We start from the raw sequence: 27256 nt of genomic DNA on the forward strand, positions 1-27256 counted from the left end.
AGTGGCCTCGGAATCAATCACGACTGTGAAGATCAGTGGAGTCCAGTGGAGACAAAATTAAATTTCCATGTACAGACAGACAGATGGGTCACTGAGCATAGTCAGCATCGCTTCTCCTCCACAAACACTTCAGATCCGGGCCCCTTGCAGCCGAAACATGCTCTTGTCTCATGAGCAATCTGTCCCTTTTATCTGCACAATTCCCTGGACACACCATTTCTAACCATCACTTTGTGTCAACTCTGTGCTGGATGCAGCTCCTGTTGAAACCAATTTGATGACATGGAAGACAGTCTCGTATGGGTACCCCCCCAGCACCATGCAGGAGAGCCTGCTGCCCCAAAATGCCTGTGATCTAAATAGACAAGGCAGATGATGAGTGGGAAGAAGGAGAGGCACAGGAAAGGGAAGTGACTTGCTCAGGGCCAAGCCATCAGTAAATATCAGCCCTGTCTCTCCTGAGCCGTGTTTGTGTGACCTGTGCACTGCTTGAGTCTTCCTAACATATTGAACCAGCATATTGCGAACGCCACTGGGATTTCAGCATTAAATCACGGCAAATGGCAAAGTGGGAGGAGAACTGGGACTGCTGAATTTACCATTGAATTTATGGAGGGCTGTAGAGCTTCTTGGAAGAGCTCAGCATCTCTCTGGACCTGGCGTTTATTCAGATGCTACAATATCTCCCTGTCCAAATAGAGAAGTTGCTAAAACCAGCACTGAGCAGTCAAGGGAGTTCTTCCAAAATGAGTTGCATATTATTTTCATTAATGTGACTATCAAAGACCTTTAATATCCTTCTGTGGTCTAAACAGCTGGTTGGTTATTCTGATCCCATCTCCCAGGTACTTTTAAAAGAATGAAGCATTTAGGGAGTGAGAGATTTTATACTGAAAAGACAAATGATGAGAATCTTTGAAATCGAACTCGCATGGCTATGATTTAATAGACCCCAGAAATCCAATTATACTCCCTTACTTAGCAGAACCTGTCTAGTGGGTAGAGATAGAAAATACTCTTTCTCAGTGACAGAGTGCTTTTTACTTTATCCTTCTGATACAGCAAATATGTTATTCCTTTCTCAGGAAGAGGACGCCCCCATGTCTATGCATTATTGCTATATACATATGTATGGAGTCCTGTCATGGCTGGCTCCACTCTGCTAGATACCAGGAAAATACAGAATAAACAGACTGACTTGACTCCTTCCTGAGTCAGAACAGTGTTGTCCACCCAGGGAAGCCCTGCAGCAGTAGAAGGTGTGCTTCATGATGAATTGTAGGTCACTGTCTGGGGGGCATGTCCCAAAGGATCATGCCTTCCTTGCCAGGACGACCAGTCTGAGTTTGGAGACTAAGCCCTGATGTTCCCAGGGAACATCAGCAAGGAAAACCAAATATGGAACTGCTGCTTGGTTTTATAACCCAGCTTTGCAAGAAGCTGATTTTTCCAGTCCTGGCACAACAGAGGAAGCAAGAAGTGGTGAGTGGCTGTTACAAAAGCAGCCACAGCTTTGCCCCAAGGCAGCTCCGTTCTGGAATGGCAGATTCCAAGCCCCAGTTTGCTCTGTGGTGCCCAGTGTACCCAGGCAGCATGGCTAATCTACACTGACCAGTGCTCATTTGAGCCACTCAGTGCTATAAATACCCGTATTTTATGATGATGCTGTGCAATGTTTGGGCCAAAACAAAAAGTAAAAATGAACTGAGGAAGAACAAGCGAGAGTAAATACGTAGTTTGTAGCTGACCTCCTTATCTTCTTGTTCAAGCCTTTTACCTCTGAGGCCACGTTATGCAATGCAGAATATCACATGCCAGGGGAAAAGCCATGAGTTTAATATCAACAAGATCAGCACTGCTGAAAGCCCAAAAGAAAGCATTTAGGAACATGTCCAGGCAAAAGGGCTGTTTTGTACATTTAAATTCAGAGAGGACTATGTTCTCCACTCATATGCTCTGAGGTTAGAGTAAAGCTTACAAAGTATCCAAGCTGAAATGTTAAGCTATAAAAGTTTGATAAGCTCATGATGCTGCCCTACACAGGACACTGAACACACAGGATGCCATTTTACTAGCTGTGGGTTTCCCCTGACATTATTATCACAGTCAAATTTTCTCTAGTCTGAAAAATAAAAGTATCGCATTAATTTAGAGTTTGGCCCAAATCTTGCCGCAGCTAATTTGAAAAATCCATTTGCCATCATAAGAACCATTGGAACTATTGCATTATTGGAACAGTTCTACTCAGAAAAGTGTTTTAACCAGTGTAATTCCACAGAAATACATGTCTGGCACAAGGGAATGTGATCCAGAATTCTGGTCTCAGTTCTTCCAGCACAGGGTTAGACCCCTCTGTCTGTGTAAAGCAGTGGCAGCGCTGGAGTCAGGGTGGTTGCATTACACAAAAACCAGGCACATGGGATTCAAGGTGGGGTCACAGATTCACTGGGGCTGAGGATCTGAATTAACAGGCAGAGCAGTCACGTGGCTCTTTAATCAGACACGGGGAGACACCGGAGCATTAACAGGGCAACAGGGAACTCGGAGCAGGAGCCGAGCAAATGCATTACTACAGATGACTAAAAAATGTTTCTTTGGCCACATTTTTTGTCTTTTGGGTGTTGACAGTTCTCTTTAGTGCCTGTGGGAACTGCTAGGAATGTCAGCCTGTCCTGGAACATAATTGTCTCTATTAATTTATTCAAAACCAACTCTATAATCCATATTGATTAAAGCAAAATTCTTCATCGAAGTGGAAGTTCATATGTTCTTCACAGAACTGAAAGGCATATCTGGTTTTCAGGGTATCTCCTGAAATGCAGAGAAAGAGATTTCTAGAATTTGGATTCTCCATCCAATACATCATTTCCCTACACTGTTAGGAAAATCACCCCTCAGGCTAACCCAAAGTTTGAGTAGCTGCCTTTTGTAGCAGGTATGGATAGGACAGAACACACTGTGTTCCTGGAGGGGTTGATGAGCCCTTTGAGAAGTCATTCCAATTCTCTCCCTACTTTTATTCCCACCTTGGGAAATTAAGTTATGTAACAGCAATAATAAGAAATGAAATAGCAATGCATTTCCCCTCCAAAGTGCTGGGCAAATTTCAGTGAATATTTTGTTGCTGACTTGCTCTGAGTGAAACACTCACAAAAAAACCCCAAAAAGTTTGAAGAAGCTATTACAGAAGATGGAGGATAACGTACATTAAAGCCTCCAGAAGGGTTCCCAGTTATGCTGTTAAACTGGCTTCACTGAAGCACTGATAGACTTAAGCATCTAAGAATTGAATTAAGCCCAGAGGTTTAAAATCATATATTCTGGCTTTCTGATCATAAGCTTAGCCAGTGGCCCAGTGGAAAACCTGGGCATGTGCTTCATATAAAGGATACCCAAACCAGCACTGCTGGTTGGTTTGCTTTTATCTAACCACTAGAGCTTAGTGCTGGTGAAAGGTTCGAGGACACCAACTTTCATAAACTTTATAGGCTCTGTTTCCCCTAATATTCCCCTAAGTTGAAAGTGATGGTCTCCTGCTCTGAGGGGTCATCTGATGTGCAAAATTATTATATATATTATATATTTGCCTGTCTGCAGTAAACCTGCACTATGGATAAACAGAGGAACTCCAGAGCTGCCAGTTTAATGCCTCAACATAAGAGATGCCGTGCCATTTTCTTCTAAAGGAAAAGAGTGTGAGATGTTTCCTGTGCCATGGCAAAATCCAACAGTCCAAATTCTCCTCTCAAGTGCAATGAGAAGACAAGGAGAGTCAGAAGTAATCCTGGAGAGAGAAGGCTGTTACAGATTTGAGAGCTGGATGAAAATGGAATGTGCTCTATGAACTCTGTAGGGTCCTATGAAAGATGCATTTTTCTTCTCCCTGGCCAGAGCCAGTTGAAGAATCCCATTTTTTGAGAATCCCTATTTTGCTGCAAACTAAACAGAGGATTGCCTGGGCAAGGACTGGAGGGTCTTAGGAAATTCCTGAATTTTTACAGGAAGAAAGAAAGGCTCTAATCCCTGGGAACGTGTCCCATTAGCACACGTTTTCATGAAAAGATGGACCTCATTAGTTCTACCCATTCATGGCTTCCCACATAGGATATTAATGATGTTGGTGAGCACTGGATGTGGGTGGGAATCCTTCCTGAGCCCTCGGGATCAGACAAATCAAACCATGGTCACCGGGCCCTTGGCGATGGGAGCCTGCTGTCGAGGTTTTAGGATCAGTGGTTGTCAAACAGGTTCTTCTGGGCTGGCACTTTGCAGGCACAGCTTTTGTCACCTCCTGTTACATTCTCCAAGCACCCAGTTCTAGTGCCTCTGCTGGCACCTGGTCCCACTGAGACCAGGAGGATTTTCTGTGGTACTTCGAGTGCAGAAACTTTTAACTGAAGAGGTGTTTTAGTTCCCAGAGATGCCTCAGTCTGTTGTCACTGAAGGTCAGGTACTGAGTGATTTTCTCCTGCTCAGACATATGGATGATGAACACATTTTTAGAGCAGTTCTGTCTTACAGACAGGTTTAGTTTTGAGCTATCTAAAGGATCAGTTACAATAAAAAGACTGAATTTTTCTAAAAGTCCGGATCTGTTTTAAATGCACAAATGTGATTATATTTTAAAATTTGCTTTACACATTTAATTTTTTGTGGAAAAGCTAAAAATTAATGCTTAATACAAACTTGGAACAGCAGGAGATTGTCACTTGATGTCTGAATCATCTCCCATCTTTGCCAGTCACCATCTCTTTATTAGCTTCAATATGCTTTTGATTAGAACACAGATGCAGACAAGTATATTCACTGCACACCCTTTAATATTTTCACATTAGTATTGATGTTGTGGCACTGATGATCAGGTAAATAAAAGAAAATTTCACCTCTTTCACTCCCTGTAAGGATTCGATATGAAATACAAACCGTAAGGTCTAATTGCTGAGTTCATCTCTCAGCACACGTCTTATTCAGGTCACTGGACATCTTAGCTGCATAAAGGGAGTTTACTCAGATGTTAAATGCAGCAGGAAACTAAGGTAAGAGGGTTAAGGAGCAGCAAATATTTCTCAGCCTGACTGTGTTTGATTCTCTGAAAGCCAACAACTATCACAGCACCAGCTGCAGGTTTCTGAGTCCAGTATTTAGAAGAGTCCCATGTCAGACTCAGTAAAATATGTTTACTGAAACACAAGATGACTCAGGACCCAAGCAGCCTTCTTATATTTGCATGATGTATGTTTGTTAAAATACAATAAGAAATAAATAGATCAATATTAACTCTTTTAAGGTAAGACCTCCCTGGACACTCAGAGCATAGAAAGAGTCCAATAAAAAGCCATTGCTTAGCAGACCTGTCCCACAGCAAATGTAAGATAATTAAAAGTGGTTTCTCTATTCTAAATAGGCAAGTCTAAGGTAACCCTCGGACCCTAAGTTTCTACAGGCTTCAAAAATAAAAGCTGGCTGGGATTCAAGTAAATGCAGTATGAGCTTGGAGGGAGAGAGAGCAGCAGTGGGTACCTGGGAGGTGGCTGACCTGAGGGCAGCAGGGTGCACCAGACTATGGGGAGAGGCAGGAGGCCTTTTCTCACCATCTGGCACCTCACGCAGGGATTTTTTCAAAAGAGGGAGCAAGCCAGCCTGCACACATCTGAGGTTTTTGCCCGTTTCTACAGTGACATAGACATTAAAGACAAGAATGGGAGTGCAGAGAGAGGCAGACAAGAGGCATCTCTCGTCCCTCTTGAGGCGAGCAGGATCCTCTTGAAGCCCAGCAGAGAAGCACCAGGCAAACAGGCAAACTGCACCAGCTGCACCAGGCAAACAGCCCTCGAGCGTGCCAGAGTCAGGCTTGTGGCCGAGCCAGCGTGGGCTGTGTCCTGCCTGGGAGCACCCTGGGAGCACAGAATGGGCAGCTGAGGGCCAGAGACACTTCCCTGCTCCCAGGAAAAGAGATGGGCGATGACAGGGAGCAGGGTAGCTGGGAGGAAGGATAATATGAAGTCCTTCATTTGCCTCAAGGAGTGGGTGGCTTGAAAAGCACAGGGACCGTCAGGACTTTAGGTTTCTATTCCTTGTGTTCCCCTGCAACTGTGAGCAACTCCCCTGCCCCCTGTAAAATGGACACCACCACCTTTATCTGTTCCACAGGAGCATAGATAGCTTTATGTTCCTGGAAGCAGGCAAATTACTGCTGCTCATGTCCAGGTAGCTCCTCTTCACAGAGGACTTCATCTGCTCTTGACATGCAACAGGCAGATGATCGTTCAGGCCATTAATTATTCACAGATGTTATCACTGCTCCAAGCAGAATGGAGCTGGTTTCCCCCTGGTAATTAAAAAGGAGCTAATCTGATCTGTGATACAGCTCAGTATCACAGCACCCAGAAACCCAAGACAGCCCAGAGTGAGGATAACAAATGCAAAAATTGTACTTGTGAAAGGTGCCCTGCTGCTGGTTTAGGCAAGTGGGAGCTCCGAGTGGCTCAGCTTTGCTCAAACCCTGTATCCAGCAACAGCAGTGATAAGATTCCCACTAAGCTGTGGGAGCAGAGGCAGTTTCAGTGTGTAGGTGTTTTAAAAATCCTACCTTTGAGCTCAATTCAAAGTCCATTAATGCTAAAGGTGTCTGTTGACTGAATTAAAACTTGGCTCAAACCCATATCTATTAGATCACTGAGCCAAAAAATATGGCTTAATCCTATTAAATATTAGCCTACTTTAAAATGGATTTCCTAAGTAGGTAAGCTTTCTGACTTCTGACAGCAGCAAGGGCTGTGTACAAACCACTGTGCCTCCTTCCCAAACATGCTTGTGTCATATCTGTTTTCCCTGGGAATTTCTTTTGTGGGATTAACACACACCTGCAATACCAACAGCCTCATCCTCCCTTCTTCTGCTTCAGTGAACTTGGAGATGAACCCTCTCTTTTTAGAAATTACTGTTGCATTAAGTGATTATTTTAATTGCAAGGTCCCTGATTCTGTGCTTTCTGCAGAAGTTCAGTATCCCGGTGAATCCAGAAGGATTGATGGTACAGTTGAGACTACCTGGTTCCTTATACAGTGTCCAGGCACATAAAGTCTTTGGACTGTGCCACCAGCCCCTGATGACCTTGTCATTCCTTTCCCTGTTTTTCTTTTGTCCTCCTGTGTCCCGTACCAAGGGCTGAGTGTTCCCTCACTGATCTCTCTTTCTCTCTCTCTTTCTTCTCCCCTCTCTCTCCTTCCCTTGCTACCACTATTGGGATGTAGAGTAAAGATGCTGGTATCAGGACTTTGGTTATGTTGGATGAGCAAGGAGGTAAGTTCAGATTGCTTCAGTAAGGAAGTATAACCCTTCTCAAAGTTCTGTACTAACTGTGTGCAACCCTGGAAACGAAAGACACAAAATACGTGTGGTTGTGCATGAGAACCCAGAAAACCTCTTTGCCTTTAGCATCGTTGTCTGACAGAGAACCAACAACTGCCTAAGAGTCTGTACTTCTTTTGATCTGTCTCCCATTAATGTCAAAGACAGCTGCAGGCTGAACTCATCCAAATCACCACTTTATTTCAGCAAGCTTTGGGTCAAGATCCAGCTACATGATGAGAAGATTTGCCTCCATGAGTGTAAAATCCAGCATTATTTACGCAGGTGCTACGGAATTGTCCCCCTAGTTTAAGTCACAAGTGAAAGGCATGCAATAAATGCATGCCAAGAAGAGGTAATACAGGTTTACTTTGTGTAAAATTCAGTTGCTTTTTGTATAGACATGATAGTGAGGATGGCAGAGTTTTAACATTAAAAGCTGTGGCACAATCAGCTCATTACAATTGAGCATATAGGAGGAGTCAGGCTTAGATAACTCCCTGTCTGTGGATGACAATGACAAAGCCAGAGCCTGATATATTCAATACATTCCAGGAAATTACATTTTGGCCCTTCACAATATGACAAAGAAGGAGGTACCTTCCCCCCTCCCCTCGGTAGAACTAATAACTTTTCATTTGGTGCAGACCCACAGCAAAAGGGTGTCTCCAATAAATCAACAGAGTATAAATTTCTGCTACCCTCTATCAAACCAGCCCCCCAAAGGCCATTCTTATTATTTACTATATGTCATGACACCAAACTGTATTAGGAAATGTTTCTTCCCCCACACACACTCTCCCCTTAGAGAAAAGAATTTAACCCAGCCAAATTTTGTCACATCAATTTGTCTTGACAAGAAAAATATTAGAGGGAATATTTTGTTGTCTTTGAAAAATAATGGCAGTAAAAGAACTATCACTGAATACAGAAAACCAGAAATTACCTACGTTGAAACAGATATGGCACCTGTCTAAATAATGTGTTTTGTTTCAGAAGGGAATTATACAGCTGTAATAAATCACAAATATTGTCAAAGGAAGTGTAAATATCCAGATGTGTCGTGCAATATAATTTCACAGGCAGAGCAGCAGAAACTTTAGTGGTTCCTGAGAAAACTTGTTCCTGTTCTTTAACTGCTATTTTTCCACAGATTGCTAGGGAGGATTATTTTGATTTTAACCTCGACTTTTGTTTTGTTATTTTGGAATTCTACTATTGCTAAACTCCTGTGTGCAAAACTTGTCTGATGATTTATTCCATGGTCATGATAGGAAGGACGATCTGGATGAGCCAAAGAGCTGAGACTGAACCCACTCATCTCTTTGGGAGTCCAGGGAACTCAGTGTTAAACTTTTATTGACAGTGAAACCTGAAATATATATTGTACAGTCAGAGATGCACTGAGTCAATACCTACAGGAAAGAATCAGACAGTTTCAGAGCCTCTTTAAATTGGTTATGGTCATGCCTTAAGTGGTTCAGTAAATTTAGCTTATGACTATATACAGTGTGGGTTTCTAAAGGAAAACAGCCAAATAATGCTACAAACCCTGAGAATATTGTAACCACTCTCCTATGCTAAATGTCTAATTAAGTTTTCTCCATTTTAGCAATATGTAGGTGTAATAATTCCTGATTATTTTTTTTTTATTTTAGCAATAAAGGACTTATACTACTGGGCAAAACACGCTAATGATGACTTTGAACCCTCTGTAATTAGTGCAATGTGTGCAGCTCACGGATGTCTCAGCAGATTATCAGATTAAGGAAATAATTTGCTAACACTGCCATGTGATCTCTTTGCAGCTGACTGCACAAGTCACTTAAGATTATTAGGTGTTAAATATACAGAAAACATGACACTGATCTTTGCAGTGGGCGGCAAGCAGAATATCTAATCTCTGCAGTTGCTCGAAGCTCTGTTTTTAGGTTTCCTGACAAAATTGCTTGTTTGGAAGTTAAACAGACTTTACAAGGAAAACTTCTCTGAGCCAATTCAATGTAAATAACAGAAAGCAGAACTGATTTTCTGGTATCAGTAGGCAGAAGTCTCTGGGATCATAAAAGGCAGTAAGTCCAGGTAATTTCCCAATACCAGTGTTTGTACAACCAAGCCAGCCTGGCGAGCTCCTGTTGCCCCAAGGTTTAGCCCAGCTGGCTGTGCAGCACACGACAGAGTGAGTGTGCCACGACCCTCAGACACGGGGAGCTTCACAAGGGCTTGTGTTACCCCTGTTTCACAGAGGATGGGGCTGCCATAAAAACTGGAGACCTCCCCCAGTGCCCTTTGAAGTCACTGGGATTTGGAGTGGACTGTCCCTCTGCAATACCAAATTATCATTTTTTGAGCCACGCCTTGTCATCCAAAGCAGCTCAACACAGTCCTTCCCCTGGGGAGCCCACAGGAAGGAGCTAGGAGGTCAGATTCTCCTTGCTGAGATTTTTTCCATCAGTGAGAAAGTCTTTCCCTGCCCCCATGTGCATCCATAATGCTACATTTTTTTAAACCTGGCCTTTAGTCAATCTTCCTTAATTAATGATTTAAATATAAATGCGTATATAACTCTTTAAAGTGTTTTCATTTTACACTAAAACCTTCATGCTGCAAAGGATTACTGAGCCGTGGCAATTGCCCTGCTTCATTAAATATGTCTTTAAAACATGCTAATTTAGAAAAATGTTAATATTTAGATGCATATAGGTTAAAAGCAGAGTGTAGAAATGAAACTGAGAGTACAAAGTGGGAATATGAAAACAAACCTGAATTGTTAACATAGAAGGGGTCCCATGGTAACTCTCCTCATCCAAAGGAAACTCCTCTCACCTGGGAGTATCAGTAGGGACAGAGATTTGGAGGATTTCAAGGACGTTTTTTTGTGTGTGATGATGTCCTCATGCAGTTTATTACAAAAGGATTTGGGGTTTGTACTCCAAAGGAGGTGGAGGGGAGAAACTTTTCCAATAACAACAGTAGCAGCACAGCCATTTCTCATCCAAGACAAGATAGAGGAATAGCCACAACTTTGATAAGCGACAAAGAAAACGTCATTTCATTGAAAATTGAAATTTTCTCCCTGCACCAGCAACAGCAAATGCACAACCAGTGAACACAGGGAGCAGATGAATGTACCCAGCAGATCTTACTCCAGATCAAGTTGATAAGGGAGATAAAACTTTGAAATAACTGGGCAACCCCCCGAGCAAAAGCACTGGCACCATGTGATGGTACCCACACTAGCTGACCTCTTTAGCAGGAATTGTGAGTTTGGCAGTTTTGTGTGAGTTAAGGATAATTAGGGAAATAAAAAGTAACTAATGACTATTCCAGATTCTACAGGGAAAAAGGTATTAATTATGTTGAAATTGTAGTGCAGAACAAAAGGCAAACGAACCCCCACAAAGCAGGTTGTGCCTTGTCTCCTGTTATTTTTAGCAGAGCTACACGTGGGCTCCCAGCACTCCCTGCCAGCTCTCTGCCATTCCTACCTGTGCTCTGCAGTGCCTTTCAGAGCACAGACAGGTCAAGACTCAGGATTTCTGAAAAGGCTGTCCTAGAAATGTACTACGCTCCAATAGGATTCTCCTTTATGGAAAATGGGATCACAGAGTAGCATTGGAAGCAGTTAATCTGCTGACTCTCTTTCCAATTCAGCCCTCTTGTATGCAATTATGATTACAATGTGTTCTTAAGGCGTCCTTTTTCTTTTTTCCTTTTTTATTTTCCTCTAATTAAAATTGTCCTTGTGGAAATTGCTTCACTGCACAATACTCCAAGCAAAGGAGCAAGTTCCCATCTCCACATTTAACCTGCCCCAGATCCTGGACGTCAGTCAAGGAATATTTGTTGCAAATTACAGCTGGGGATGCAAAGGTGGAGCAGCACCACACTTGCCCTGTTCTGGTCCTGCATCCAACGCTGTGTGAGATGCTTTTGCAGCTGTGTTTGCTCAGGAGGCCACGGGAGCAGCTGAGGGATGCCCTTGCCACAGCTTCCCTCTCCCAGCCCCTTCCCCAGAGCAGTCACAGAGTGGGGAGTTTCCAGGATGTTATGGAAGATCCTGGCAAAGACCCACTGGCAAAAGGGCACGATGTTATGGTAGAACTAACAGGACTGGCTTGTGGTCCCCCAGTTGCCTTACACAACTAATTCACAAGTATAATGATACAGGTGAAAAAATATTCCTCTTGGTGTCCTAAGATATGCCATCAGTTTGCTGTAGGATCTGGAAGAAGATTTCCGGTCACTACCTTGGAATGAAAGTTCTCAGGCATCCAAGGGTATCGATATGCAAAAAGGGCTAATAATTACCAGAGTTTACTGGAGAAAAATAAAACGGAAGGAAATCAAAAAGAAACCTACCTCTGTATTCTGCTGCCAGGCAGCACCAATTTTCTTATATATGATACATAAACATAAGGATAGATGTAGTATATTCAAAGAATATTGCAACAAACTGTCAAAAAAAATGTCAAACTCTGACCTTGAAGTGCTTCTATAAACGAGAGACAAAGGACATGATCCTTTACAGGCATGACTTTGTGTAGGTTCATGGCAATTTATGCCAGCAGACTCTCTTCCCTAAAACCTTTAATACAATATAGAACATTGGAATAGGGAAGATCTATGAAAACAGATATTAAATTAACCTTTTGATAGCCATCTGATTTCCTACCAGCAGTGATTCATTCTGGGCCAGACTTTAATAGCAGTTATACCAAAACAAATCCAGCTTGACCCCATTAAGTTAATTCCACTATAATATTTATGCCTCAATAACTGTGGTTAGGCTCATGAATCTATTTCCTTGCCTGTGGGACCAGGACTTTGACAGGTATAAATTGGTGTTGCTCCACAAAGCCAGCATAACTATGCTGATTTTAACCAGTTAACAATCCAGCCAATGACATTAACAACTGGTTTTAGGACCAGCAGCCAGCTGTCTAGACTTCTGGGCTACAAATATGACATGGTTTTTTTACACTGATGAGGTTTCCTTTAATGGCAGATAAATTAGTGTGGGTCCCATTTCTGTTCAGAAATAGCATAAGCACCACACACAAATCCTGAAGCAGGATGAATTAAGTCAGGTTTCCAGAGAGAGCTGTAATTAAAATGAAAGTGTTTGAGTCATGTCACATCTACTCTTCAATTAGGACTCATTTATTCAGGCAGAAAAAGGAACAGGGAAAGAAAGTTCAAAAGGCCCTACTACACACGTGGCTTCAGAGAATGAGCATCTGGGCGAGGAAACAAGCTTAGACTGGAAGCCACCAGCGGTAGCAGATCTGGGACTGATCCCTGCAGACCTACCTGGAGTTTTCTGCTGGGCAGATAAGGTTAGAGAAGGACTAGCAGGAAAATCAGTGGCAGAAAGGTCAGTACGCTGTGTCCTGCCCAGTGCCAAAATGCACGTGTGGGTACAGCTGCCTTTGAACTGAGACCCGAGAACGGGCTCTGCAAGCACAGCTCTCGCAAGCAGGAGGTGGGAGTCTGCCACACAAATGGAGCAATTCCCACCTTGTTGCATGAACCAGGATAAAAGCCAGCTCACACTCCCACAGCTGCTTCCCAGAGCGAGAGTTGCCCAACTATGCAAGAGCAGGCAGGACTCTGAGTTAGGCAGGAGCAGGAGCACTGGGAGGAGCATCCCCTTCTGCCACAGACTCCCATTTCTGATGAGACTGACAATCTGCACCTACAGACACGAACCAAAGCTTCTGCTAAAGCCCAAATTACAGTGTGCACTGAAACAATCCAACCTTGCATTTCTGGTTCTCAGCTCAGCAGTTTACCAGGCAGAACTTGTGCAGTCCATCTCTCAGGTTTCCTTCGTAGTTTCCCAATCCTTTGCTTACACGATATGTGCCCCTTTTAGAGGACAGTGCCAGGTAACTCTGATCCTCTAAATATATCCTTGGATTTGGGATCAATAACTCCTGTGGTGTCAGGAGACAGGCCCATCAAGATGAGGAGAATGAGAACTGACACCTGAAAAGCAGATGCATCTCTCCATCCTGACATGGCACCTCTCCTTCTCAAAGCCCTGTCTCATGCAAGAATTAAACAAAGAGCACAAGTTCAATATTCGAATTATTTCAGCTTGAATAATTTAGGCCAGGATTTTCTAGGCCCTCGAGGGGTGAGGTGCCTGTTTCCCATTAAAATTAATTAAATAAAATTAATTTTAATGGGAACTGGGTATCCAAATCCCCCAGAAAGCTTTGAAAATCTAAACCTTGATTGTTATTAGAAACCTAAGTAAGAAATTAGGCCTATTCATGTTCCCAAAGAAGTCAAGAGGAGCTTTGTACTGACGTCAATATGCATATGATTTTCCTTCTGAAATGCCTTTTTTTTTCTTCTGGATAGGACTCAATTAACATCAGGGATGACATTAAATTCCTTCTATAACCAGTGCTCTTAGTTCCTTCCTCTACAGTCTAATTCTGTATTTTTCTATTCCATACGGTGAATAGGGATGTGTTTGTGTTTTACTGGGATTCCTTGACTTTGCCTCTTTAACTACAGTTACAGCTTTTAATGGATTGAAATGTCACTCCCAAGTAACTCTCTGATCCTGGGTAGTATTTGAATTTATCCTTCATGAAATGGTGAGGCTTTCCACCCACGCAAAATGCTGTTGCTACCACAGACTCCCCATAAGACCCCTGATCCCACTGGATCCATATCTGTTTACATCAGCAGAGAATCCCTTCCTAAACTTTTACATTGTGGCATTCTGTTCCTCTAGGACACCTTCCCCAGGTTTAATAGTGAAGAAATAAACATGTTAAGTTATTCTGAGCCACCAAGTCCCTAAGAAAACCCAACACCATCGCCAGCCCTCGGTGGAAATACTCCAAATTCTGTTTGATGCCAGCAGAGAGAGAGTTGTCTGTATGGGACTGGTTACTGGGCTTGGTGCTGCTTTTCTTGCCCTGGAGCAAAGCAGAAGTGACCCCACTGAAAACACGAGTCTGCACCCCATGTCTGTGTTCATAAGGTCACTTGGGGACAGGGACAATGAATGTCACAGCCAGTGTTCTCTTCCAGTGAGCATCAGGCTCCCGGAGAGGTTTCAGTTGCTCTGTGTTCACTGGGGTTACTCCTGATTTGCAGCCTCTGCACCAGAAAGAAAACCAGCCCTGAGGCCACTCTCAGATTAGAGATTAATATCCAGTGCCAGTCAAAGTGGCAGGTCTCAGTTTCCTCAGCCTCTGGAAAAAGGGGTACATGGATACAAGCCCTTAAATGCTCACTCTGTTTTTGGTACTTCTATTACCAGCACTATCACTCACTAATCCAAGCAATTGTGCTGCCCAAAACCACCTAATTCCAAGGTATTTGTAAGCGTAAGTAACTGAAGTATTTTCCATGGAAGGACATCTTTTCTCTTATATTAACATACATAAATGCAAAATAATAACGCTATCTTTCTTTCTCCTGGATGTCACTGTGTCTTAGTAAGTGGATGTATTGCATTACGTTTCTGGACCTTGAGCTTTATAACCCTTCCTTTCTACATCATTACATCTTGTTGATATTAATATATTTCAAATAAATTCCTCCTTTGTTTTACTCTTCCCACACTAGTAAAAGAATTATCTTTGGCATCCAGTGCGGCCCACATCCCTTCAGCAATGCATCAGCTCAGATTAATGCATTGTAATGTCATTATTAACTCAGTTCTACATGGTCATTTTTCATGTTCTGTTGAAGACAAAAGCAAACAAGCAAAAATACAATTCATTCCACACTGTCATCCCTTTGTCCTGACCAGAACAACTCGATCGTGTTGAAGAAGGCATGAACCATATCAACCAAGACATGAAGGAGGCCGAGAAAAATTTAAAAGATTTAGGGAAATGCTGTGGCCTTTTCATATGTCCTTGTAACAAGTAGGTACTGGGTACCGGCTCTGCTATGTGGTGTCCAGTTTTTTGTCACAGTGAATGTCTGAAGTTTTTGTCTTTTTTTTCTTTGTCCTTTTCCATCTGCTTCATTCTGTGGGGATAAAATACTTGTGTTTAATCAGAACAACTGGAACGCATCGAAGAGGGAATGGACCAAATCAATAAGGACATGAAAGAAGCAGAAAAGAATTTGACGGACCTAGGAAAATTCTGTGGTCTTTGTGTCTGTCCATGTAACAAGTAGGTGCTGCCTGCCTCATCTCTTTGAGCACTTAAGGCTGATCCCAAAGGCCTTGTGAAGCTCATCCTTGCTAGGCACATGGACAGGATGAGCATGTGGCATGCAGAAAGAACGATTCTGGTTCAAATGCATCCATCTCATAGCATAGACAACCGACTGGGAGTTACTGTAGATGCATTAAAAGCAGGCATACTGCAGTGAAAGCTTCACTGTCCACACCTTTTAATGGTAAAAGTTTCAACATTTTACACAAAGTGTACTCAGTGGTTCCATTTTCCAGCGAACAAAAACACTGGGGCTACCTTATTCCTGGACACCCTAAATTGTGAAGCATATTTTCACAAGTTTAATAACCAAACGAGCTGAAAAACTGCAGAAGAGGTTGTACTAAACATTACTCAAAATTGTGGATGAAAATCACACCTTTTTTTCATTGTTCAACAGAAATAGCCCTTGATGCGCTCTCCAAAGAGATGTTTCATAATTGGAACCCAACTTGAACTGGTTTTCATCCTGCCACAGGCAAAAAAAATTTGAGAAAACCTGAATATGCCAAATTCCTCTGGTTTGGGTAGCACGTACACTAAGCAGAAATGTTGAAATGCATCGAATTTGCTTGCATGCCATCACACTTGAACGAAACCGTCCTCCAAGTAATGCAAAGCTTGTTTTAAATGCCAAACGGAAATGCGATGCGCGGTTATGCGGGTGGAGGAGACCGGGGACAAAGTGGACCAACCCCAAGTCCTTGAGGAATGGCAAATCCAGCATGCAGTGAGTCGGCATGCAACCAGGTTACAGGGAAAGCTGGCAGAAATGGTTGGCCAGAGATTGTGCAGGAAGGAAAGCAGAGAGCACTAGTTCTGAGTATTGAACTCCCTTTCTGCGTGATACTGTGTTCACAGCCAAAGTCTGATCCTACCACGATTATCAAGACCAAAGGAAAGAGCTGCCGTAGAGTTTAGGGGTATTTTGCCAAAAATCAGAACAGCAAGACTGGGGTTTTGCCTTATCAATCACATTTATTTTGAAGTTAATTCCCTTGGGACACAATGCAGATACTTTAAAACAAAATCAGTTCTGCTCTTGTGTACCAAACCCTGAATACTTTTTTGGGGTAAACATTTTACCCAAAATATGTGTACTATTGCCTTGGTGTGCACAGTGGGAGAGAGGGTAGGAGAAATGGGAAGAGCTACACACACACACACAGAGCCTTAGTCAGCAGGACTGCCTGTATCAGGTTTTTATCTAAGACAGGCTTTAGCCAGAGGACCTGATGCAGAAGAGCTGCAGGTACAAATGCAGCAGAAACTTTACATCTCCCACACTGTACAAGCTGTAACAGCTCAGAACTGACAGCCAGACATGTGACAGGGAAGGGATTAGCACCTGACACGTGGCCTTAAAACATTTGCCACTTCACTAGGGCTGCAGTGCCAGGCTGCAAGAACAGGAAGACACTGTGTGCGTGCCATGTGGGGGACATTGGTTCGTAAGGGTGTCTCTCCCCTTCTCCAAGGCAGTGTTCTGACCTTGGCAGTCTGCAGCCAGATTTCATAAAGCAGCATTGCCAACCAGTGTTCAGAAACAGAGTGTGGATGAACAAGGCTTTTAGAGACTGTTCCTTGAGTCTCTATGCCAGGACTCAACTGGTACAAATGAGATGATGTTCTGAGGAGTGGAGTGTAGGAGGGAGAGAAATCCACACAGTTCTGGGCATCAGAATCACCATGATCCACCAGTGCTCTTCTGGCTGGTGGGAGACGAATGGCATGTATTTAAAAAAGATTAACCATTTCCCACATAACTGTACCCTGAGGCACAGTGAAAGTACGACTCTGTGAGCCTTACCAATACATAAGGCTTGATCCTACATCCTCAGGGGACTCAAAATGCCCATGGCATGAAACTTTGACCAAGCTGCATTCAAAAGGACAACTACTATTGACCACGAGCAGACCCAGGCTCCATCTGTTGACTTTTATTGGAAGTCCATGAGAAAACAGAGATCAGATTCTGGGTGTATAAGATCACTTACCCCAAACACAAAGACTGTTTCACTCTCAAAGTTGCACAGGTCTAAATAACAGGCAAACCCCCGTAATGGTATCTGCAGCAAGAGAATGACTCATTTACTCATTTCTAGTAATGCCAAAGCTGATGTATAGTTTCAGACATCTAAGATTAAACAAGCCAACCATCATCTTTTTAAGTCCTCACAAACTTTGACAGGACATAAGCTACAAAACAGATGAAAGATCCTCTTTTAATCTATATTTTAATTCTATATCGTAGCATACAACACATCTTCAGGCCCATTTAAAACTGAGCTGCTTCAGGGGGCATGGAGAGAACATAACACCAAAGATGGGGTTGTCATGTCCTTTCCCAAATCCCCCAGAAGCACATTCAGTTCCTTCCCCAAAATCCAAGCCACGGGGCTGTTTATATGATGGGTTGGAGCTGACCAAAGAACAGAGAAACCACAGAGATTTGCAGTTCCCTACAGTTTTTTGGAAACTGTTCCATTTCTAGGAAAAAAAAAATCAAGAACTTATACCTGTGGACTCCAAACACTCACACCCTCCTGTTAAAGTGTTCAGTCTCATCTGATGATCCTAAATAAGCTGCACATGTCAATCTGCCACTCTAGGTGTGCCTGGATTTTAATTTTCTATCCACGGCAGCTCAGTCAAAAATGGCTCTCTGAAAGTTAATGTAACTGTCATGAAGAACAAATATAACAAGTTGCTAGGCTATATTTAATAAGTCCTGTGGTTTAAAACTCCCGAAGGAAGTGATGATCCATTTTTGCCTGTGTCTTGCTTATTGTGAAGGCTGTTACTGCTGATGCACTAAGGGTATGATGAACTATTGGGGCAACTGTGCTTAGTGAGAATGCTTTACTTCTTATTCATGCCTGTAGCTGGTGCACGAAAAAAAATGTAGAAAAACTTCCCTTTCTGATGCTAGATTGCTCGTATCTTTTATTTTCTCCTGCACTCATTTCATTTCTGCCTATTTTACTTTTTGTCTCTGTGGACAAAGGTTTGTACATCAACTGTCGATGTATGATTACTATTCTCAAGTACCGATATATTATTTGAAAAATCTAATGAACCCTACGATAAAATCATCCCCAAATCACCTTGGGAAAGGTCAGTGGCTTTAAATGCCTACTATGCCACATACATATTGAAAACATATCAACAGAAGCTCAATATTCTGCATGGTAAATTGTTAAATTGTAGCCAAATCTGTTTTTCTCTAAGAGGGTGTGTTGCTGTGATGTGATGTACACACTATACTTGGCAGTTCTGTTTTTATGTCTGTCTGCCAGTACGTTCTCTGTGTTTGATGTCAAAACATATGTGTCACTGAAACGAAACAATGTTTTCTACTTATCTGTATTTCTTCTCTTCTTCTTTTTTATTTTTTCCTTTTTCTTTTTTTTTTTTTTTTAAATTTTCCTTCTTTCTGGATACTAAGTCAACATCCAAAAAACTTGTGTGCAGTGTTGTAGACTTGACAATTGCAATTCACCCTATTGGAAACTAAACCTCTGACCATCACTGTTGTTGTGGCAGCAAAGTAAAAAAACGAACAAAAACCAACGCCCTCGTTTTGCTCAGGGCTATGATATATCGGTATACAACCAACGACCCTCTATCTGAAAACTCATTTGCTTGATTCAGCTTTTAGCTTGGAGAGGTAAAGAGTTTTGCATTTGTCCACTTGATGCTTTGTTACTCATGGTGTTTTTTGCATAGGCTCAAATCAAGTGATGCCTACAAAAAGGCCTGGGGCAATAACCAGGATGGTGTTGTAGCCAGCCAGCCCGCACGTGTCGTAGATGAGCGGGAGCAGATGGCCATCAGTGGTGGCTTTATCCGCAGGTGAGCCTTTGGATCCACTGTTCTCTCTCTATTCTCCTTGTCACTGATATATTTAGATTTCTTCCATATGGTCATGAGTTCTGTGATGCTCATTAACTCCTTCAGTGGTGCTGGGTAAGAAGATGGAGACAGTTTTCCACCAAGTGGTGGGTGCTGGGGTTTCAGGTCGTTGGTGAGTAACCCAGGTACTAAAGGCTTATTGTGTCCAGTGACTTCCCTGGCCCTGTAGTTCCCTGGAGTTGGTGCAAAGGATGGTTACCTTGCTGGAAATCCTCGAACTAAGAGTCTTGGCCCAGAGAACCAGAAGATGTTTGAAAACACAGTCCTAAACCTTCCTCCTTGAGTGCCCAGATTTGGGCAATAATGAAATAGAATATCTATTTATTTGTTTCACAGCAGCACTGTGAGGGTGCAGGCAGCCATGGTCAGTCAGCACTGTCCTCTGCACTCCAGCTCCCTGCATGAACACTTTTCCTAGGGGCCTTATTATGGGTCTCATTAATGACAGTCATCAAACGCCTTAGAAACGAAGTGTCAGATAAACACTAGTTTATTGCCATTATGTCCCAAGGCATGCAGTGCCCGTTATCCACCCTTGCCAGAAGAGGTACTAAAGCACCCAGCAGCCCCTCCTTTCTTTTCAACAAGAGAAAAGCCCCAGGTTTCCTGCCAGAGCACCGAGCCAAGCACAGAATTTGAAGTACACTTTTAACCAGGGGTGTGCCCCTTCCCTGCTCATAAGCATCCAGGAAACCTCGCTGAACGGGGAATGGTGCCCCGTTCCTCAGAGGCTGTAAAGCCCCAACATAGTGAGAATTCCTGAGCTCTCAAATGAAAGCTGGTTGGAAACAAACAGCTCTACCAATGGCAACCACACTGCAAACTTCCCCCAGTGCACAGGGATCCAGCAATAAGCACCTACTGATTACAGTGCGTATGGAGCATCATTTAGATGACAATGTCATCAGCTGAATGGATAACGGCATTCCAGTAGGCAAAGCTTTGATCTCTGAAGATTAAGGACACTGGATTAATAAGTAATTATCTTTCCAAAAACTATTATCCACTTATTTTTTTGGCTGCTGTGATAAAGGGAAATCAGTGTGATAGAAACAATGCTGTCATGCAATCTGGAGCGTGGGATGGAGTTGCCATTTAAGTTTGCTGGGTCTGCCATTCACTTGTTTTTAATTTCTGGATGGCAGCCCCACCAAAATGAAGGCTGGGACATGATCACAATATAGCAGTGAAGGAAGTTATGCTACATAATATTAATTGTCCTGCAAATAACCTGAAGCACCCTTTGGGCACCTACATGAAGAGGCACAAAGTAGGGATTCTCTGAGTGGGACCCATGGACCTTGCTTTTCCCAGTGTCAGTCACCCCATGCCTCTGGAGTCACTGGAGAGTTGAGCTGGGCCTTGGCTTAAGTGTTTTGTTCCAAAAAGCAAGCAACTGCAAAAGACAGTGCTAAGAATGACAGACAGAAGATCTTTACTAAGAGAAGCTGCTTCTGTCATTTACCAGAACTACAGTGAAATAAATAGGATGTTAGGTGAGGATTTTCACAGCTGAAGCAATTCTTCCACAACGTGTCTGTGAGCCCCAAGCATAAGAGGACTGGACAGTTCCCATTAGCTGTGTGCACTTCAAGGAGAGGACCTGGAATAGCTGTAGTTCCACCGCCCTCCAGCACTTCCCATGAACTCTAACCACACACAGATCCAAACAGGCCATCCTTTCATTCTCTGTTCGAGAAGGATGATCACTGCAGACAGGTGCAGTTTGTGGCACAGGCAAGCTCAGACAGCAACACTTCTAGTAAGAGCAGTATAAATGGAGCAGTGATGAACCCAGACAATTGACCCCAACATCCAAAAAATGAGCATGCAATGTTTTTCAGGCAAGCTGCTTATTAATCCCTTTTCTTCAAAGCTGGGCACAGCAGCTGCTCCTCAGGTGACAAGTGATGGAGGATGCAGGGGAGGTTTCAGGTGAATCACAGTTTCAGAGGGAATCTCCTGCCTCTGCTTTAAAGAATTGGTGTTTTGCTCCCAGGGTAACAAACGATGCCCGGGAAAATGAAATGGATGAGAACCTCGAGCAGGTCAGCGGCATCATTGGCAATTTACGTCACATGGCCTTGGACATGGGCAACGAGATCGACACACAGAACCGCCAGATTGACAGGATCATGGAGAAGGTAAGAGCTGCCATTCCTACGATGACCCCAAAAGGGGCTGTGTTTTCCCTTCTGCAGTTCCTTTTCAGCTTGGAGAAGGAAAAGGAACAGAAATAGCTGCTAGAGCTCCTCTCTTCTCCCTCCAAATCCTTGGGCCAAAGCAGAGCTTGCTGCTGTGGATCTTAGGAGCCTCCAGCACAGGCTGGGTCGAACCCACGCTGTTGAGTTTACCAGGCAACAACTGCAAGGGGACCCCTTAGGACACATCAAGGCTCCTTCTGCAACAGCTCTGGGAAACAAGAAGTGCCCTGAGCTATGCAGAACTGTGAGCTTTGGGTCTGAATGCCCTGGCCTTTCCTGGAAGGTTTTAAACCTTCTTGGACTTTTCCTTCCTCAGAAACTCCATGAGCAGTTCAGGATTAGATCACCTGCTTGGAGTATCAGTTCCCAAAAGAGGATGGGGATTTATTAAGCAAGGTTTTGCTGTATGGTAAAAGTGCAGCCAGTTTTGTCGTGCTGCCTGCTTATAACAACATTAGGACAGAGATCTACTTGCTCTCTTGGGAGGTGTGTGTGTGTGTTTGTGTATTTACACATAATTGGGCCCCACACGGCCCCACTGAAATAGAAAAGCTCAGCACTACTGCTGCAAAATCACCACCTCCAAAGGCAGAGAGCACCATTCCAGTGCCAGACCTGCACTGCAGATTTCTGAAGCAGAGAGCAGCCCCCTCCAAACCTGGCTGCCATCCTCAGATCCCACGATCTGCAAGCCATCTGCATTCCTACTGGCAGAGCTCCAGGCACAGGCACAGCCAGGCTGAAGTGACATGAGAGGCTCGATCTTCATCTGCTGTAAAATCAACACAACATTCGACTTCTGCTGAGATTTACACAACCTGAGGATCTAACCCAAGGACTTACATGGGGTGCTTAGAGTTAATTCTGACCTTAAGTGGTCAGAGCTTGTACTCTTGAGCCTCCTTACATACGCAAGCATCCTCACACAAGCAGGGTGCCCATGCCTGGTTTTCATGTCAATTAACTACATCAGAGCTTAATGAAAAAAATTAAAAACACTACACTGAGTGATTCACTCTGAGAGCTCTCCTTACTGGAGTTTGATTCCAGAGAAAACTAGGTAAAGTATAAATTGTCTTAAAGGTTGGAAGTTCATCCCTGAGAGGGAGACAGTCACATGACACCACAAAACACATGGCTTTGCATCAGTCAGAAGTTTTATTTTATAAAGTTGCATCTGTTTGTTTGACTGTGTTGGAAAACACACAGTCTTACTGGGATGCCATTCTGCACCATTTCATATTTCTGGGAAAACTAGGAGAATGGGGGAAAGGATTTACTGCTGTTATTCATACCATCCTTGCTCATGTCATAACACAGGGGCAGGAGATGTGCCCTGTGGATGGAAATCAGCAGTGTCCTACCCATGCCTGCAGGATACTATTCCAAAATACAGCAAGCCTAACAGGTCACTGTTCTACCAGCCCAGGCTTGCAAACATCCAGATTTTAATAACATTGCCCAAGCCCTTTGTGCACATAAAGCACCTGGGCCAAAGCTCCAGGCAGAACATGCTGAGAGCAGCCAGCTCACTGAGGGACCGGCCTTCCACATCTGTGTGTTCTTCCTACAGTTTTCCATTTCATACAGCAGTGGCACAATAACATTGGCAGCTGATGGGATTCATTAAATCCAGCCTCTCAGGAAGGCCTTGTCACCCAGGGCCCTTGGCTAAGGAACAGTGGCACATTTGTGGAAGATGGATTTGTGTTGTACACAGAGGAGTCGTCACAAGAGCGGCACAAAAACAAGACAGTCTTCAGTCCTAGTGCAAATCTGCCAAATTTCTCAGAGTAAGAAGACAGGAATGAGAGGCTAGAAAAAGAAACACAATATATTGGGGAAAACCTCTATAAAAGACAGAGCTGATGGTTAGCTGAAACCACAAATGCACACAGAGCCATTCTGCAATGAAACGTGCCAAGAGACCATCATCCCTAGCTGGTGGTGGGCATACAGCATTGCCAGGGTTGTTCTCTTTTCCTGACCTGCTGGAGCACTGTGTTTTGGATCAGTTATGACCATTAGAAAGACCCGTGGCTGGCACACTGTGGGGTGCATGACAAAGCTAACCCAAATGCTCCTGGAGGATTTATGTTCAACTGGATGCCTGCATCCAAACCAGAGCAATCACACAGACATCACCACCAGAAGAGCCTGGCCCTAAAAGAAGCCATACATAGGAGGCTGGAAGGAAAGTAGGAAGGGCCTAAAGCATTCTGTCTTGACCTAGGTGGGAAGGTCTGCACAAAGACTCCCACTGCCTTCCATGCAACTTCATCCACCAGATACTAAGGTCTAAATATCATTAGGAACACGATGTTTCATCAATATTCAATAAATACTCATGCATTTCATCACAAATGTAGCTGCTTCCAAAACCATTAACTTTTTAGGTAGCCTTTTGGCAAAAGCACACAAAATTGTCCTGTGGCAGACAAGGTCAAACTCATGGCTAAAATAAAGGAGTGTGGCTTGTAATGAGTAATTTTGCTGATTTACACTTGTTGAGTATCTGGCACATGCCACTGCACTATAAATACACATCCCATATAGCATTCTCCAAAACAATTATGGAGAAACCCCCCAGATATTTCAGACTGATTTATTGCACATCGGTATAAACATTTTTAAAGGATTTTTAAATGCATCTGTGAGCGTTGCTTCACCATTCTGTTGTTTCAAATTGGAGATTTAAAATAAACCTGTGCAATTTGGATACACCCCAGAGATGTGGGAACAATCATCAAAACTAACAAAATGCAGCCATCAAACCACAGAAAAGAGTTTGCTATGTGAGCTCATGCTTTTAAAGCAGCAACACAACTCTCACCTTTCCCACAGGTCTGATTTTAAAAACTGAAACTATGTTCTATCTAGTCCCTCTGCTAGAGTAAGTAGGCATGGCAACGTGGGCCTGGAATGGAGCTCTGCCAGTTTTTGTCAGCTAAAACAACGTCTTCAGTCTCCAAAACCAACTTCTGCAGAGCTACAGAAATGGCCAAAGTGTCTTCCCACTCACAGAGAACTCCCAAACCTCCCAAGTGGTGCCATTTTATTAACAGCATTTTATATTGAAACCTGTAAAGAGACCTTTAAGATCATCCAGTCCAACCATCAAAATTCCAGTTGATTGCTTCAACTAACAGTAGAATCCCTGCTTTTCCTTAATTCCTGTTTATGCTGCTGCCCAATGAGAGAGGTTAATTTGTCTTGCAACTATACTGGTGAACTTTGTTGGAGTACTGGCATCACTCCTACCTATTCCCTTCCTTTCATACGTAGAGCAAAGATGTCCAGGCTGATCTTTCCAAAGAAATTTCTCTTTGCCAGCATTCCCTAATGAAATGATCTTCATTCTCAGCTCCAGAGATTATCTACACTGACCCAAATTTTAGTTTTGACTGCATGCCTGGTGATCTAAATTAGGACAGAGGGTCCACTGAATCTTAGAGGGTACTGAAGCTTTTCACCAGCAAAGTCTACATGCACACCACCAGTTCTCATGAATCCAGCACATCAGTGCCACCAGTACAATCAACAGCACCAGCCACAGGCCTGGCACAGCATTCCCAGCAGTTCAGTAAAGCTGAATACAAACACAAAAGCTCTGCTCAAAGGCTACATGAAGTGTCACAAACCCACCAAATCTGTGATTTCCTTTTGGGTCCACAATACCTCTATAAAAAGCAGCTTTCTGGTACTTCCAAGCTTTTTTTTGGTTTTGTTTTTTTTTTTCCCTGACCAAGCCCAAAACTACAGCAGTGTCTCTTCTCTTTCTTCCTTGCACTCATCTGTTTCTTTGCTTTGTGTTTCCCTAGGCTGATTCCAACAAAACCAGGATTGATGAAGCCAACCAGCGTGCAACAAAGATGCTGGGCAGCGGTTAAATGCAGTGAAGTGCATTTCCTTTTAATGCTGCCCAACAGGGCAGCACCTTCATGCTTTTATCATGGTATTTATCTACTAGGTTTGCACACATGCACATATCAGCCCCATTGTAAATGTTGTCCTGTGTAGTTTGTCAGCTTTTCCAAAAATGATACTTGTAATTATTTTTTTCTAGATATCTTTCTTTCCAAAGGTTGTACATAGTGCTGATTTGATGGCTATAGCTCACTATGATGTTTTTTGGGGTTTTTCCTTTCCTTGTTTCTGTTTTGGATTCCTTTTTTTTTCCTCCTCTCCTCATTATTTTTTTTTTTAATGATGTTTGCTGAATGACAACACTGTTGGAATGCTAAACGTGCTGTTAACCTTTAAATATACAGTATTGTTCTTGTAAAACTGTGACATTCCACAGAGCTACTGCCATGCTCCTGTCTTTGGGTATCATGATGTTTAAGCACTTAAACCTGCTGTCTTCAGTTCTTCATTGCCATTATCTGTTGTTATGATTTCATGATTAGACAATGTGGAATTATATTACTATAACAAGCATTGCACTAAAAAGTGATGTGATTTATGCATTTATGCATGAGGAATAAATAGACTTTTAGACTCCTACTTAAACAAGAATTTTCCCATGGCAGTAGCACACCAACAATGACAACAAAAGCATGCTCAGTATTCGGACTCTTTTGGGACTATGTTATACCAGCAAGTTTGCAGTTGTGCCACTTTTTTCTTGTTGATATATATATAGTTATTAATCATGATCATTTTTTTTAATTATGAAAAAAAAAAAAAAGGAGGGATTTGGCACTCACCATTTAGCCATTGCCAGCAAAATAAAAGCTTGGCTGAAAATACGTCAAAGACAAAAAGAAATAAGTGTAATATATTGGGTTTGTCTGCTGCTTTTGAAGACTTATCTTTTGGAGGAAACAACAACCATATGAAATGGTGCAAAGAAATGTAATTTTTATAAGGCTCTCTCTTACTAGTTGCTATCCCCATGTGGTTTGTTCTCAGTACAGTTCTCTGTTGCTTACCTAGAGCTATGCACACCAAATCGCTGAGATGTTTAGTAGCTGACAATTAAAAAAAAAATAATTAAAAAACCTAAATGAATGAACTCTAGATAAACTGTGAGATAAATATCATTTACAGCATGTAATATGAAAAATTCCTTATGTCTCCTGTCAGTTTGTGAAGTGATTGACATTTTGTAGCTAGTTTAAAAATTATTAAAAATTATAGATCTCAGAATCCATGCTTGCTTTATCCATTTGTTGCCCTGTGTCAGTGACAAGTAGTTATTTGCCACTTACCTGGGAAAAGGAGAAGAACAAAGTCTAAAGACCCTTTACAAACTGGTTCTGTGACATGTGGGAAAGTGAAGATTTTGATTTGCAATACTGTAGGCAAGTAACCACTCTAAAAACAGCATTTTACATTCGGTACATTCCGAGTGAATATTATTTTAAATAACCTGCCTTGGATTGCCAAACACTGAATCAAAATATTTTCTCTTGTTCAAGGGAAAGAAGAAAATGAAATAAGTGTTATGGTACAGAAGGATACAGTTCCTTAGTTGTTAAGGTCTATTCCTGCAGTGGATGTAGCCACGTGCTAATACACCTTTTTTTAGGGTGTATTTGAACCACAGAATTTCTACAGTCTGCTAAGAATAATTTTCTCAAG

General features: G+C 42.7%; 1 protein-coding gene across 2 annotated transcripts in view; it reads left to right on the plus strand.

Moving 5' to 3' along the window:
• SNAP25 (synaptosome associated protein 25) overlaps positions 1-26821 on the plus strand; it is a 60575-nt gene extending 33754 nt beyond the window's left edge. Inside the window, exons 4-8 of one of the 2 annotated variants that reach the window (XM_027748039.2) lie at positions 7254-7302; positions 15134-15251; positions 19281-19406; positions 21466-21610; positions 25492-26821. In XM_027748039.2, coding sequence (XP_027603840.1) covers positions 7254-7302; positions 15134-15251; positions 19281-19406; positions 21466-21610; positions 25492-25560 — 507 coding nt within the window. In that variant the 3' untranslated portion in view covers positions 25561-26821. Of the gene's footprint in view, positions 1-7253; positions 7303-15133; positions 15252-15388; positions 15507-19280; positions 19407-21465; positions 21611-25491 lie in introns of both variants that reach the window. The other variant, XM_027748038.2, reaches the window with a different exon arrangement.
• Positions 26822-27256: the final 435 nt, after the last annotated feature.

This window comes from Pipra filicauda, unplaced genomic scaffold (assembly GCF_003945595.2).
Source record: "Pipra filicauda isolate LSUMZ 115617 unplaced genomic scaffold, ASM394559v2 scaffold77_size3566232_pilon, whole genome shotgun sequence".
Classification (NCBI taxonomy): domain Eukaryota; kingdom Metazoa; phylum Chordata; class Aves; order Passeriformes; family Pipridae; genus Pipra; species Pipra filicauda.